The 14,261-nt window shown below is 39.6% G+C and overlaps 1 protein-coding gene across 1 annotated transcript in view; it reads left to right on the plus strand.

Annotated features, from left to right (window-relative positions):
* Nucleotides 1–7,514: 7,514 nt before the first annotated feature.
* ITGA2 (integrin subunit alpha 2) overlaps nucleotides 7,515–14,261 on the plus strand; it is a gene marked incomplete at both ends in the record, with an annotated part of 47,979 nt that continues 41,232 nt past the window's right edge. Inside the window, one exon of the mRNA XM_082497013.1 lies at nucleotides 7,515–7,714. Coding sequence (XP_082353139.1) covers nucleotides 7,515–7,714 — 200 coding nt within the window. The remainder of the gene's footprint in view (nucleotides 7,715–14,261) is intronic.

Consider the following 14,261-nt stretch of genomic DNA (forward strand, 5'->3'; position numbering starts at 1 on the left):
TTGCTCTGCAGCAGTGCCAGAACAGTAGAACCGACAGCACCTAGTCGTGTTATCTCAGCATCTCCAACTTTTCACTCACAATTTGTGTGTCCTATCATGTTTGGGTTGCTTTTACAGCAGGTTACTGGTAACTCTTGAGTGCAGCTTCTTGGATCATAAACAGTTGTAATTGAAAGGCAGTGACTCAGGCTTTCACACACTCCGAGGCTTTCAGGCTGGAAGCTGACCTACTTCCAGGAAGAAGCAGTCGGCCAACTAAGCCAAGAAAACTTGTTGGAGGGAGGGAGAGGAGGGGAGGAAGAGGAGCGGGAGGTAGGATTTGTTACTAAATGAGGCATTGTTTTCCCTTTCTTCTGGGTGGGTTTTTTGTGGTTTGTTTGTTTTGTTTTTTTTTTTTCTTTGTGGCCTATAATTTATTTCTACACTAAAAGTTATAATCTCAGTTAATTATTAAATAGCTTGAGATATTGTAGCTTATGTGAAGAGAACACCAGTTTTAAGATGAAAGAAAGTAAACCAAATAGAGGAAGCAGTAAAACGAAGACTTGCCTTTTAAGACTTCTGTAAAAATAATGAAATGCCAACTAAGTAATTGAAGTGGGGATTATAAAATACTCCAACTTTTAGTGCAAAAAATCCAGTGTCTTGTCAATCTCATTCTTTGCTCATTTTGATTCCTGTCAGAGGTTCACATTGTCTTTATTTAGAAGGTTGTTGTCAATAAGAAATCTGTTCGATTTAAAATAAAAACAGATTAACTGTGATTATAAAACTGCCGCTTCAGTACATGAGCTGAAGATACCTACTTGCCATTGTGAGTATATACTGATATTTTAGCTATTATGAAAAAATTACAAAAAATACAGAAGCAAATATACAGGAGAAAACTAAGAAGATATTTTTTACTTGTATTAACTTTTAACCAATATGATCAATATAAGTTTCCAGACTGAATTATAACTAGTCCTCTATTTTCCCTGCATTAAGTGGTTTGGATTCCACATGGCCCTGACTGAGTCTACTAAAGATATTTCAAAAAGGTGTTTTATATTTATGCTTATTTACAGAAAAAACTCCGAACTGTGCAACCACTATAGAATTGCTTGTTTTACATGAAAAGGACTTGATTTGATGCCATTATGTGTGCATGCACACAGTGCACGTGCCAGTACAGTAAAGTGGATCAGGCTGAAGATGAATATATTGACAAAAAAAAAACCCAAGCGCCCCTTCTTTGGCTGGATTTGCTCCCTGAACAAGTTCATTGCAGTGAGAATTGCTTGGTGGCTTCTGAAAGCCACAATGAATAATATCTGTGCTGCAGTTCAATAGAATAAAGTAACTGCATGCTGCTTGTTTTGTTCTTTATTTATTCACAGTCTTGTCAATAAAATGTTCAAAACACAATGTATTATGAAAGGTGTTCAAATTATGGGTTGTTCATTCTGCAAGAATAGTTGACTAATTCCAGATGGATTACTGCTCTGATAACATAGTTTCTGAATGATAAGGGAGTAACTGTACTTTTGCACTAAAATGTTGCTTTTAATAAAAAGCAGTAAAGTAACACTAAATATATTTAATGTGAAGCAAATACTACTTGACTGTCCTCTTTCATAACTGTATTACTTTCCCTTCCTGCCTTCATTCCACCGTCTGCCCAATATTTCAAGGATAGTAGGTGATTATAGTGCGAAGGGTGTCTGTAGATGCCTGTACTCCGTTACTGACTTTGGAAACTGTGAGCCAATTTCAGCAAATTTTTGCAGAGGGATGAAAAAAAATAACCAGTTGGGTACTGGAGTGAGAAAAAAGTGCTTTTACAAGTTCCCCAACAACTAAGGAGAGCCGGTGTGACCTTGTACAATACAAAACACCAGAAAATCCACTCCAAAGAGAGCCCTTAGAAATACTTCATTCATGGAGAGAGCTTGAACCAGAGCGTGCTGTGGGACGAAGCCTGTGGAAAGCAAGAGTTACGAGTTCTCTCACCCCTTTCTTTTCTCTGCCCCCAGCGGGGTCTGACAGGCTTCAGGGCCCTGCCGATGCGTGTTCTTTGGAGGAAGAAATCTTTGAAACCAAGGGGAAAATTTTCTCTGTGTAATTTGCAGTGGCTGTCTTGGAGCAGATTAGCATAAAGGGCAAAGTTAAAGCCGTCTTCTGGAAAGAATAGATACTCTAAAAACTGCTAGACTGAGCAATTAAGGCAATGTAGGCTGTATGCATTTTACTGGCTGCCAATCTATGGAACTGCTTCAGGAAGCAGACAATAATCCAGTGGGATTTTGATATTTTTTCCAAAACAATTAATGGGCTAAAATAAACATGCAAGAAAGTGTGTAATACTGCCTCGGTTTTACCATAACGGCAGGTCATGGCCTTGCTCTTCTTTAGTGACTACATGCTTGCCCTTTCCACCCCCAAGTCCACCGGCGTGCTGATGACTTTGGGTTTGTTGGGGTCCGCTGCCCTGCTGGAGGCGGCACAAGGGGCAGCGGCTGTAGCTGTGGCCGTGCTACCGAGCAGAGGGCAGCTGCCCACAGGGGCTCTTTCTGCTCCCTCTCCTGGCATCGTTACTGGTGTGAATGCTCACGCACAACCAGAAATGGTCACTTAGCTGGATTATGTAACAAACCTTTTCTGTTTCATAGCTAGTAGTTGTTCAAAGAAGCAAACACCATACCGTTTAGGAAAAAAGGTGATGAAGTAATGTAAAGCACATTACATTACATTTACCCTCACTGTAAACTTTCCTACTGGCAAGGATAACACTAGACAAATTTGGAACTAGTGCTTAGCATAAGGGGGAATCCTTGTAGACTCAGTGGTCTAATTCATCATGTCGTCTTTTTTCTTTATACTGTGATTGCTAAACCTGTTTGATGCAAGCTATAAATAACAGCAGCAGTGAATGCCTGTGTTTGGGTGTTTTAATGAGAAATGAGACTTGGCATAACTGAGTCTGTTTGATTACGGGATTCTGTTATATATTGCCATGTTAAATTTGGAGCATCACCTTTGCAATGTGGTATAAAGTAAATGAAAATTCAATTTTACTGTTTAGACTGAAAACAAAATGACACGTTTGTGACACTTAAGATATAAAATGCAGACTAGTAACATTTTCAGTATATTTTATTAAAGTTTTATAAACTTATTTCACAAACCAAGTAATCAAACACACAAAATCTGATTTCATTTTTTCCTCATCCAATTAAACAAATTTTTTTGTTATACTGATTAATCTGAATAAGAGGTTACAATCAGACAACTGTTATAATCATGACATTAAATGACTGATTACCCAACAGACATTTTCTGCTTGCTCACTTTAAGCTATGAGCTTTGCTTACAAAATCAAAACAATTATGAACCGGGCTGTTCATAATGAAATATGAGCTATTACTTCAATAAACTTGCTTGAGCTTGTACTTCAACGGCAACCAACAGAAGGCATTATAGCCATCATTAGGCATTTCATTTATAGTTATGGAAGAGTTCCTACATGTTAAGGCTTAAAGGGTGCACAGTCAGAACATGTATTATTTTTCATTCTACTGGCAGCAAGAAAATGGTGGTGCAGAAGTATAAAAGCAGCTACACTCCTACACCGCAGCTCCTGTGGTATACAGTGCAATAATGCAGTTGCTGAAATACAGGAATTCCCGTGAAAAAAACCACCATGCAAAGAGATACTGGAGTTTATTGGAAAGCTTACAGTTCCTTTCATCCCATTAAGGATTTTTTCCTGACTTTTCTTGTCTGAAACTTTATGTTGGGAGCTACTCCACTCGATGAAGCTATCCTCTTTAAACCAAAGCGCCCATGCCCCCTGCCCAGTTGGCAGAGGGGAACTGCTGCTTTTGAAGTCTTCAGAGGGGCCTTCAGAAGCTTTAGGCTTGTATCTGGCTTCCTTTGTATTACGCAGCCTGTTTATTTGACTGCAAATAAAGTGCCATTTACAGACAGAAGTTAGGAAGTGGATTTCTACTTGCCCGACTAATCTCTCATCGTGATCGTTAGGTCACAAAGTAGAAGTCTGTCACCAAAAGCTATTAAAATCCAGATAGTGAATTAGTTTTCTTTATTTCAAGATTCTTAAATTATCAAAGTTCATTGCCTGAAGGCAGCAAGAGATACTAAATCTTTCCAGTCTAGAATATACAGTACTTTGAACCTAGATGCTTCAATGATTGGCACCCTTTTAATGCATAAGAGACCCTCTTATTCTGGCACAGGCTTAAAATAGGTTTGAAGCAAACTTAGCATTTTCTCTTTTTTTGGCTACAAATGCTTGAATTTCTTGTTCTGAATACTGTATTTAGATAGATGTACAAAATGGATACAAGATGTCCTTATAGTGTAAGCACTATATAAGATGGAAGAAAATGGCAGGAAAATGCCTAGTATATAGCAAGTATATACTCGCTAGGCCCAAGTCAAATGATTTGTGTGGAGTAGTTCTAAAAATCAAAAACCTTCTATTGATTATAAAAATGTGGAATTTAAAATGACTGGCGATTGAAATATGCTGAAACTATGGTTCACTTGATAGTGTTCGGGGTGAGTGGAAGTGTATTTGCCAGCCTTTATACTTTGATTTTGCAAAGCAGTCGTGAGTGCCAGGCAAAGCTGGACCGTGAGAATATTGCAGATTACAGCGTGTCTTCGGAGGCGGGGTTTTCAGGTTGGTGTTTTGCTCTTTTCTTTTCGCTGTCCTTGACTAGCTGCCCAGCCAGAAGGTGAGGATGATAGAGGCAGTTTTGAGAAGAGACCGGTGGCCTGGCAGACACTTTCCCCATTATTCCAGGTGGAAATTCTTGCCCTCAAAGAGCGCTGCTCTGATGCTGCAGTAGTGCAAATGATTAACAAGAATAAAATCAAGCCCCAGTGGTAAATGGAAAGGACATGTGAAACGGTTCACTGAGGAGATGAGATGGGAGGCTGGGGAGAAAAAGAAGAGCATTGTTCCCCTAAGCCGTGATGAGTCCCAGAGAAGCCGCAAGGAGCTGAAGCATCCCCAGGCTGGGCCAGGCAGCTTCTGGGGAATCTGAGCCAGCACTGGGACTTCCCTTCAGGCTGTTGGTTGTGTCATCTGGTCTCTGTAGTTTTATCCAGTTCTGGAAATTTTTGCCCTAACTGTAACATTTAATAAAACCCTCACCTTGGACAAAATTCGAAAGATCCTCCACGCAGTTGCACCAAAGTTGGCCACTGCACTTAGAAGACATTTAGCAAAATTACCATTTGGGTAGCGGTGTGATTTGCTAATAACTGTGTAACAGAGTCCAGGCAGTCAAGAGTTTTTCTCTAGATGTCATTGGAGTCACATTGGAAATGTTTATCGTTCTAGGATACTTTTGGCTCTTCATTCAAAAGCCAGCGTTTATTTCCATGTGCACCATAGAACTTGGAGAGTTATTCTTCTTCTGTATTTACATGCAGAATGGCATTGCAGTATAGTCTCCTGTGGCCTCTGAGAACTGGGCGCTGCTAAATTGTGCTTCATTTCTGGCTGAGGATAATATAATTTGAAAACAACAGACCCAAAAATAAACCTAGGATGTGACATAAGAAAAATATTTTGATAAAATGCAAGTATATTAGATCACAGAATTACTATTGGCAATAGTCAATTTCTATCTCAACTCCTCTTTTCCCTCTCCCCAAAACCCAGACTTGAGCTGTGAGTATATGTGGTTGTGTTTAGTGTCAAAAATACTGCAAAACACAGTGATATGTCTGTACACATTGTTTTCTCCAGTCTTAAATAACATGACTCAGAAAATATATTTATCGCTAAGGATGTTTCTCAAGGAACTATACTTTTAGTAAAGGGTGATTGCTTGCTTTTCAGAGGCCAGCTGTAGATAGTGGTTGTTTGAAATAACTAATATATGATTTCTTGTTTTGAGTTCATGGTAAAAAAGTAATAACTGTGTGAGTTGTGTTTCGTCTTCTGCTAGTAACGTTTGTGTTTTCTATTCTATGGACAAAGGTACAAAATGCATTGAAATTTTTTACATGTCGTGAACTTTGCCTGCAAACCAGCGGTTGTGATTTTAATGGTCTCACTATGATGTTGTTATTGTTATCACTATTACAGCTGAGCTACTGTGATGGGCTGTTTTATGCTGATATAATCCCTCTTAAACTCTCTTCCAAAGCTGGTTTTGGGACCTGGAAGAGAGTGATACCAGCAATGAGCTCTCTGCCCATCAGAACTAGGGAAACACTTAGAATTAAAGCTTATATTTTTAAGATGCCAAAGATTGGCACATGTCTCCTTAAATGTTCCCTGTTATAAGGGATTATCATAAAGACTGCCACTTTACTTCACAATGACTCATACTAAATACCTACGGTGAGGCATGTTTTGTGTGTAGAGCAGATAAAACTCATACTGTCTGGGCACACAGGAAGGGAGGGGAAACGTAAGGGATGTTGTTTAACCCATAAGCTCCTTCATGAACCTGCCTCACCCGGGGACCTCAGGCAGTAACTGCGCAGGGCAGCCACAGCTCATGATTTCTTCTGCCACTGCCATTTTTGGTGGATTGTCAGGAGCCCTGCAGTGTTCCTCAGCTGGGCTGTAGCTTGTTCCTGGGATCCCACAGTTGTGTCAGGCTGTCTACCTGGGGGAGAAGTTACCTACTGCCAGGACTTACGGGACTCTGGCCCTTTTCCTGCAGCTTCTCCAGTGGACATTCTTCTAGATGCCCACTTGCAGCGCTTGATCAGAAAGTAATCAGGTCCTTTGTGAATGAGGAGTGCGCCCCTACGCCTTACAAACTCGTGACACTTAGGACCGCGTCCCCAGCCCACACTGCCAGTTCCTCCAAAAATGGCATGGAGTGACATACTCCTATTCCTAGGCACACAAGAGCCCAGGGAAAAGCAATTAACGCCATGACCACAGCAAAGTGGAGTTTCAGTGTTAAGTGTCATCATTTATTAATGCAGTTCTATCTTGCATGTTTGTATTTCTAAGTTTTCCTGTTTGGACAACTGTTCAGACTGTTTGGACTGAAAACAAAGGCTTCTGGCATGATAATGAAATGACTCAAAAATGTAGATTTTTCTGATGCAGTAGATATAATCTGATTTTTGTCCCAGTGCTTCAAACATTAAGTTGCGGATAGACACTAGAATACAAACAGTATTAGCAGTTAACAGTCAGTGCATTTTCATATTAATGTATCTCAGCAGGCTGTTGATGTGTTTTCTGTGCCATAAGCTTAACTTATGCCTTAAGGTAAAGGAGAGTAACAGACCTCTGAATCATATTTCTTGCCTCCCTTCAGCTAAAACATTTGCATTAGTAATGCTGCAACTTCTCTTAAAGCAAACGGTGAACGTGTCATTGATCTCTGCCCACAGCCTTATAACACCTATAACGAGTGCTAGACAGGCGTTACGCATGGGCAGATGGGTACTGCAGGGAAGAGACTGTTTTTTTCTTGCACATGTCAAAGGCGACGTTTTATTTTCTTCTGTCGGGGGAGCTGGCACAGATGAAGAGCCCTTTTCACTGGGATCAAGATTCTTCCTTAATTGCTTCTGTGATAATCATAATCTTTCTGTTAACAGGCATTCTTCGTAACTGCTGTGAAGCCTACAATGTTGGGCTCCTAGAAGCAAAAATATTTTCTGGTCCATCAAGAGAGCAGTTTGGATATGCAGTTCAACAATTTATAAATGAACAAGGCAAATGGTAAGCAGTTTGAACACCTTGTTGTATGTCCAGTTAAAAGATCAAGGAAAAAAATGTTGCAACTAGTTTTTCTTTTATAATTCCAAATTTCATTTAAATGCATTGCAGTTAATTCTGTTTTATATTAGAGTTATCTTTTTACTGGTAAATACTTACATTATTACAACAAAACTGAAAAGATTCTAAAGAGGTATGCATGTGAAGGTTCAGGCTTTTTTCCTTTGCACAATGTGGTCTGAGGTCATTCTTTCCGTTAATCTTTTACTTTCATCTCCGTTACAGCAGTTTTCTCAGACTCACAATTCCTGTAGAATTTTGGCTTTGATTTCATTCTTTGCTTTATGAATAGCATCTCTGTTACACATACATATATGTACGATATTTTTCCATTTTAGTATTGTTGAAGTTGAAACAAATTATTAGGGCTGGGAAGTTCTAATTATGAATATTAAAACTAAGTGAACTTAAATTTGTATTGTTTTGTGTCTGACATAGTATTGTCTTCCCTTCTCAAGGCATGGCATCTTTGGATAGGTATCATAACACAATGTTAGGAAAGGCCTTGTGTCGGTTGCATCCCTTCACCCATAAAATTTGATGTGAAATCCACTGTTGCCACAACATTGGGCTTGATGAGTAATTAGTAAAATATTTTTTCTAGTAATGTTGGTTTCAAAAAGAACTTTAAAATATTAACCCAGAGTAAGCCCATTTAGTGGAAAACGGATTATTTCCTCTTCTGCAGCTTCAGCAACCACAAAGCTTAAGGTGTCTTTCGCGGTGATGACTGTATGTCTATAAATAGTACAGTGGTACTCAACTACTTTAAGTGGTTATTTGTGTATACGTGCTTTTAAGTCTATAGTGGAAAGTCACACAAGTTATCTATATTATCATAAGCCAAGGCAATGTTTAGGTCACAAAATCATAGAATCATGGAATGGTTTAGGTAGGGGAAGGGACCTTAAAGATCTAGTGCCAACCCCCCTGCTATGGGCAAGGGCACCATGTGACCAGATGTGTCATTGTCCATAGATTGAAACAGTGTTAGAACCAAAATAGCCACAAACTGACACGTTTGCTTCAGTGGTGATGGACGGAGAGTAAGTAACTGGACTCTTTTCGGTAAGAAAGAAGTAAGATGTCAAAATCTGTGATCCATGGAAATGCATGTGAAAATGTATTTTACAGTTACAGTTTGAAAAAGCCCATACAGAAATATTGAGCTGGCTGAGACTTTTATGTATAGCCCTGTGCAGGGCCACGTTGCGGTTGCAACTGCTTGTGTGTGCAAAGACGTAAGACTACCCAGATCGCAGTGCATCTGTAGCATTACTGTGTTTACCACCAGTGACCAGGAGGCAAAACAAGCGGTGAGCACAGCTGTATCCTCCAAACTAGGAGCTTGGCATTTCCGCTCCCTCCGTTGGGTAGACTCCCAACCTACCCCCACTCCTCGCCTGGTCTTGTGGTGGCGTCTCACTCTGTTTCTGCTTGCTTTAATTATGTGTTTAGTCACCCATAGATCGGAGCTCTCTTTTTTTAAAAGCTTCTGTGTAAAGCCATTGAAGGAGAACAAGAATGTCTGCCTGAAGTACATTGAATGCTTTGGCTCATACATGGAGAAATTATGTCTTGTGTTTTATACTTCTTGTAAGTTTTTCAATAAGCTTGCAACAGGAGCGCAAGGTTCCAGGCTCCCGCAAGCTATTTATGTTTTATATTCCCCTGTTTTATTGTTAAATCTGATATAAAAACTCCTCCACTACCACTTTCTTGAATAATCTGTGGTGGAGTTTGGGAAATAAAGTAACTTTGGATTAACTTTTCCTACCTTCTTCCAGCTGCATGAATATTATTAATCTGGGAAACTTTCCTGCAGATAGGCACTTCATCATTTGTTCGTTCACTGCACGCTGTCTGACCATATCTCCAAAAGTCAGGGAAATTTCATCAGCTCTTTTTTGAGAAACCATGACTTGTTAGAGACTTTTCAGTGAAGAAAAGCTCTTTTCAATCTTTCTTTCCAGAAATCATTAGACAAGCTTAAAAAAAAGTCCGTCATGCTTTACTCTCTAATTCTCTTCACTTCTAGGTCATTTTGTTTATCTTGGGACAGTAGAGCTTTTTCTTGTGTTCGTTATTTAAAAAACCAAACCAAAATACTCAAGCTGTTCAGTGGAGTTCGTTTCTCCTATAGGCGATGCAGATGGCTGCAGTCCATGTGCTTGTTGATATGGCTGAACCGAGAGTGAGAGAACACAGACTGAGCCTTGCATAAGGTTGGGATGCTGCTTTCTGTCATTTTATCATTTGTCAGCATTTATGAATTTATGAAGGCATATGCCTTCATGAAGATATCATCATTATGCACCAGGAGTGTGATGCACTTGAAAACTCTGTTCAAGGCACAGTGGAGCTGCTCACCACATCAAACACTGCTGAGGTGGCACCTTTCTTCAAGGGGAAGGTTATCCAGAAGCTAAGATCTACCAGAAATTTTATCACTCCCTAGACCTTGCCTCTGTTAATAAAATCACATAGTGCTATATTAAATACAGCTTTAAAAATCCTCCTGTACTCTCTCAAAGAGGAAAAAGGAGAGAGACAGAAAAAACAGCAGATGCTAGTTATATTATTGATCTGTATTTCTGTGAGGTACATCTCCTGAGGCAATAAGGGCCATAGAAAATAATAAAAAGAGGGTAATTTTTGCATGACTGGGACTGCATGCAGGAGTATGTTATCACTTTTCCTTTGAGACGAGTTCAGAGAGAAGAGGGAAGACAGTCCAGCCAGGCCTGTAGAGCTATGGAGGGGGCTGGTACGTGTTGGGAAGCGATGACACAAACCAGCAAGGGAGCCCTTTTTGTGTAGAGTCAGATGATCCAGGATAATTGGACACTGGTCTGCTGTGCATTGATGGCATGTGATGCTCATAAATAAGGACAAACTTGCAAGTCAAGCGCAGCTCAAGCTTTTCACAGTGTCTGGTGGGAATTTCAAAACAGGAGCTCTTTAATGAACTCAAGGAAAATTGTGAACACCAAAGAAACTCATCAATTAGAAAAGTTTAGGCAGTCCACCACACAAGTAATTAGCCACAACAGAAACATCATTCAGTTTACGCTCTGGTTCTCCCTGTCATGAGATCATCTGTATTTGAACCTTAAATTGAGACAAAATTCTCTGTTATTTTATAAACATAAACTTTTAGAAAGGTGGAGTGTACCCTGTCAAGTTCGTCTTGAATACGTGTGCCCAGAACAGCATCTGATGGTACATTCTGCAAAGATAACAGTACTTACTCCATGCTGAGATTTGGTTTTATATCTATCTCACGTGACGAAGATGAAATAGCTTTATATAGCTGTTATAAAATGCTTTTTCCTACCCACATGTGTCTTCAGACTGTGGATATATCACACAACGGAGCTAAAATCTGTGTGCTGTTGAGGTACTGTTTGGTATCATGTTGCAGCCACCCTGCTCAGTTCTGTCTGTGTGCTTAGGATTCAGAATTTTTGAATTTAGTTTTGAAATCTGTGTTATGAGGTTCTTCTTTCTTAAATTATTTTGTTTCATTCCATATCTTGTCAGTAATGACACCTTAATGTGCACTGCCCTTACTGATGTACCACATAACTGTGGCACTACTAAATAGTTTTAAAAATCATTGCATACTGCTCGCTAGTCATCAAAGCCCAGCAGCCTTTCTCCTGACGTGTTGTGTTGCTGCTTCAGACTAAAAAGACGTTTTGCTGAAAAGGCACATTTCTGCAGCAACTTTTGCTGAAATCAGTACATTTTCAAAACCACCTGATTTTAATGAGTAGGATAATTTCTGGCAACTTTTTTTTCTTTTTTTTTTTTTTAACAAAATGCTGCCATGGTTACAGCTCCATCTTTTCAGCGCCAGAACCACTGCTAATGTTGAGTTCCTTGCCCAGATTTTGCTTGCCCCGACTGCATGCCCTACAGTTTGCCTTTTTCCTGCTTGGAGAAGCAGCTGTGGCTTCTGTCTTCTAGGCCTTTTAAGTCTGTCAGTCAAACTCTCTTGCCGTAGCTCACTGTAGTTTTTGAAGTTTTGAGTCTTCTGTTCAAGGATCCAAAGTTTTAGATGGTGATGTGTTTTGGGGTGTGCAGACAAGCATCTATGAGATGAAGACTTTTCTGTTTTTCATATCTATTCACCGCTTCCTGTAATTGTAGAGAAAAAGACCAGATGATTTAAGACGTCCTTTCTACTTTTATTTTCGTATTTCCTATTAGCCGTCTTTGTGCCTAAAAAACACACTGAAGAGCAAATGCATGAAAAGAAAAAAAAAAAAAAAAAGAAACCAGAAAATATAAAATGTGCTCTGACAACAGCTGGGAATTCATCCCTTTGCTATGAATTCTGATTTTTTCTGCTGCATCACACTTTGCCAGTTACTAGCTTTGTCATGGTGTAATTTCCCAGAAGTAATTCCTGTTGCACTTTGATCTGCCACTCCTGCAGCCTGTGTGGTATGGCATTGCCGCTGAACTTTATTTGACTTCATGTGGTTCCATTGCTTTGTATACAATGTTGGAGACTGCTTAAGGAGCTGAATAATAAAATCAGTGGCAATATTACATGCTAATCACAATAGTATTGTGTAAAGACAGTCTACAAGGACACATAAGGAAGTTTTGTAAAAATAAATATTTGACTCATGGATGAAAAAGACCCTTAATTAATACACTAGACATGATACAGTTTATTTGGAAACAAGCATTTTCAAGTATTTTAGTACTCATTTCTTGCATTCTTTCCTGATACACTCTGTTTCACTGTGCTTCATGTGCATCCTGTTTAATCACAGTAAAAAAATATTTTTGTAGTTAGCAGGATGATAGCCAGATACTCTCTTGCTTTCTTCACTTCTGATGTTTCAGAAAGATACACATGCATTTCCCCAGAGCAGTATTGTGTAACTCTCTACTGCAATGGTTTATGTTAATTTTCAAAGGCAAGTAGGACTTGCTAATTTCTAATATAGATTAAGGCTCATATTAAGCTTAAGTAAGGCTCAGGATATGAGAGAAATGATAATTAAGCTATATTCTAGGACCTTTAAGGTTGGCAACTAAAACTAGAGGGCTAGGCTTGGCAGAAATTGGTTAATAATTTTTCTCAGGAGCATACTGATGGCAGGTTAGACTAGGTAAGTCAAATAAGGGAAGGGGCTTAACAGCTCTGATCGTTACTCAAAATCACAGTGTCAGTAATAGTCAGTTCTATGTGTTAAATTCTGTGTATGGAATGGCATTTTTTGGCCTACAGCATAGTTATGGCATTGAGATTCATGGACCCTGCAAATCTACAAGGAAGGCTAATACAGCAAAGGGGAAGGTAGTATAATAACTTCCAGTAAAGTATGAGGAGTGCAAGCTAAATGAAAGACAAAATTAAGTTTGCTGTGGGCACAGTTGGCATAGATTTAGATTTGGGGTTAAAATTAGAAGTGTTTGGCTTGTTTGGCTTACATTTTTTCTGTTTCTACCACACAACAGCTACAAGGTTCATTTTAGGGCTCATGAAAGTAAAATACAATTGTGGATATTAAGTTCTAGAAGTGGATTGGGTATAAAGAGTGATGGTTCCTTGGTATAAATAGGTGTCTGGCTTGGAATTAGGTTGGGGAAAACAGGAGTTTCAGAGCCCACATTACTGCTGAGCAGCATAGAGCCCATGGAATGAGCACAAATATGCATGCTGAAAGGGACAGAACTGCTTTTTCTAACTCTGTGGATGGTGTTTGTCTCTAGTTTATACTAATAGCAAGGATGAGGGTTGGAGTTAGGCTTGGATTTGGCGACAGCTAGTGTTCAAGTACTCTTCTCCTCCTCCTCTGCTCCTCTCGTTCTCACTATTGTGAGTGGAACTATGTGCTTTGGGCTTCAGGATAACCCCGGCTGCGGAGCGATGCCAGTGTGGTGCACAGATTTATGGTGAGTTTTGTGACCAGACGGGAGTGATGCAGGGGGTATTTCCAAGAGTCATGACGATCATTCTTTGAACAGTAGCTGTCCTCCTGCAGGCATTCTGATATAAATTTGCCTTCTGGGAAACTTAGAAAAGACATACAAGTATTTTTAAATGTAGACAGTGCAATGTTCAGCTTGACAGTTAATGCTGAAAAGCTGTTCCAGTTTCAGATATTACATATGCAGTGCTGCCATCCTTTTAAAAACTGTTTTCTGATTCCATGAAAACTGTTACCCCTTTCTCTCTCCCATCAGCCCAGTTAGCATTTAATAAATGTAAATAACTCTGCAGTACCTAACATGGGGGGAGACCGTAACACCATGTCTTCCTCCTGTCAGTCACTATTAGCCCGCTCCAGCCCTGTGCGTCACTGCAAGTGTTTGCAGGTTGTATCATCTATTGGCACGTGACCAATGGAGTAGTTTCTTGTGACCTCTGGTTATAAGGTCCTGAGCTATGGTGGTTCTGGTTTCCACTCTGTAGAAAAGTCTATATTCCTCAGAAAAAAACAAGAACATCCTAGGCCTCGCCACA

Source organism: Vanellus vanellus (assembly GCF_965231255.1).
Source record: "Vanellus vanellus genome assembly, chromosome: Z".
Lineage (NCBI taxonomy): Eukaryota > Metazoa > Chordata > Aves > Charadriiformes > Charadriidae > Vanellus > Vanellus vanellus.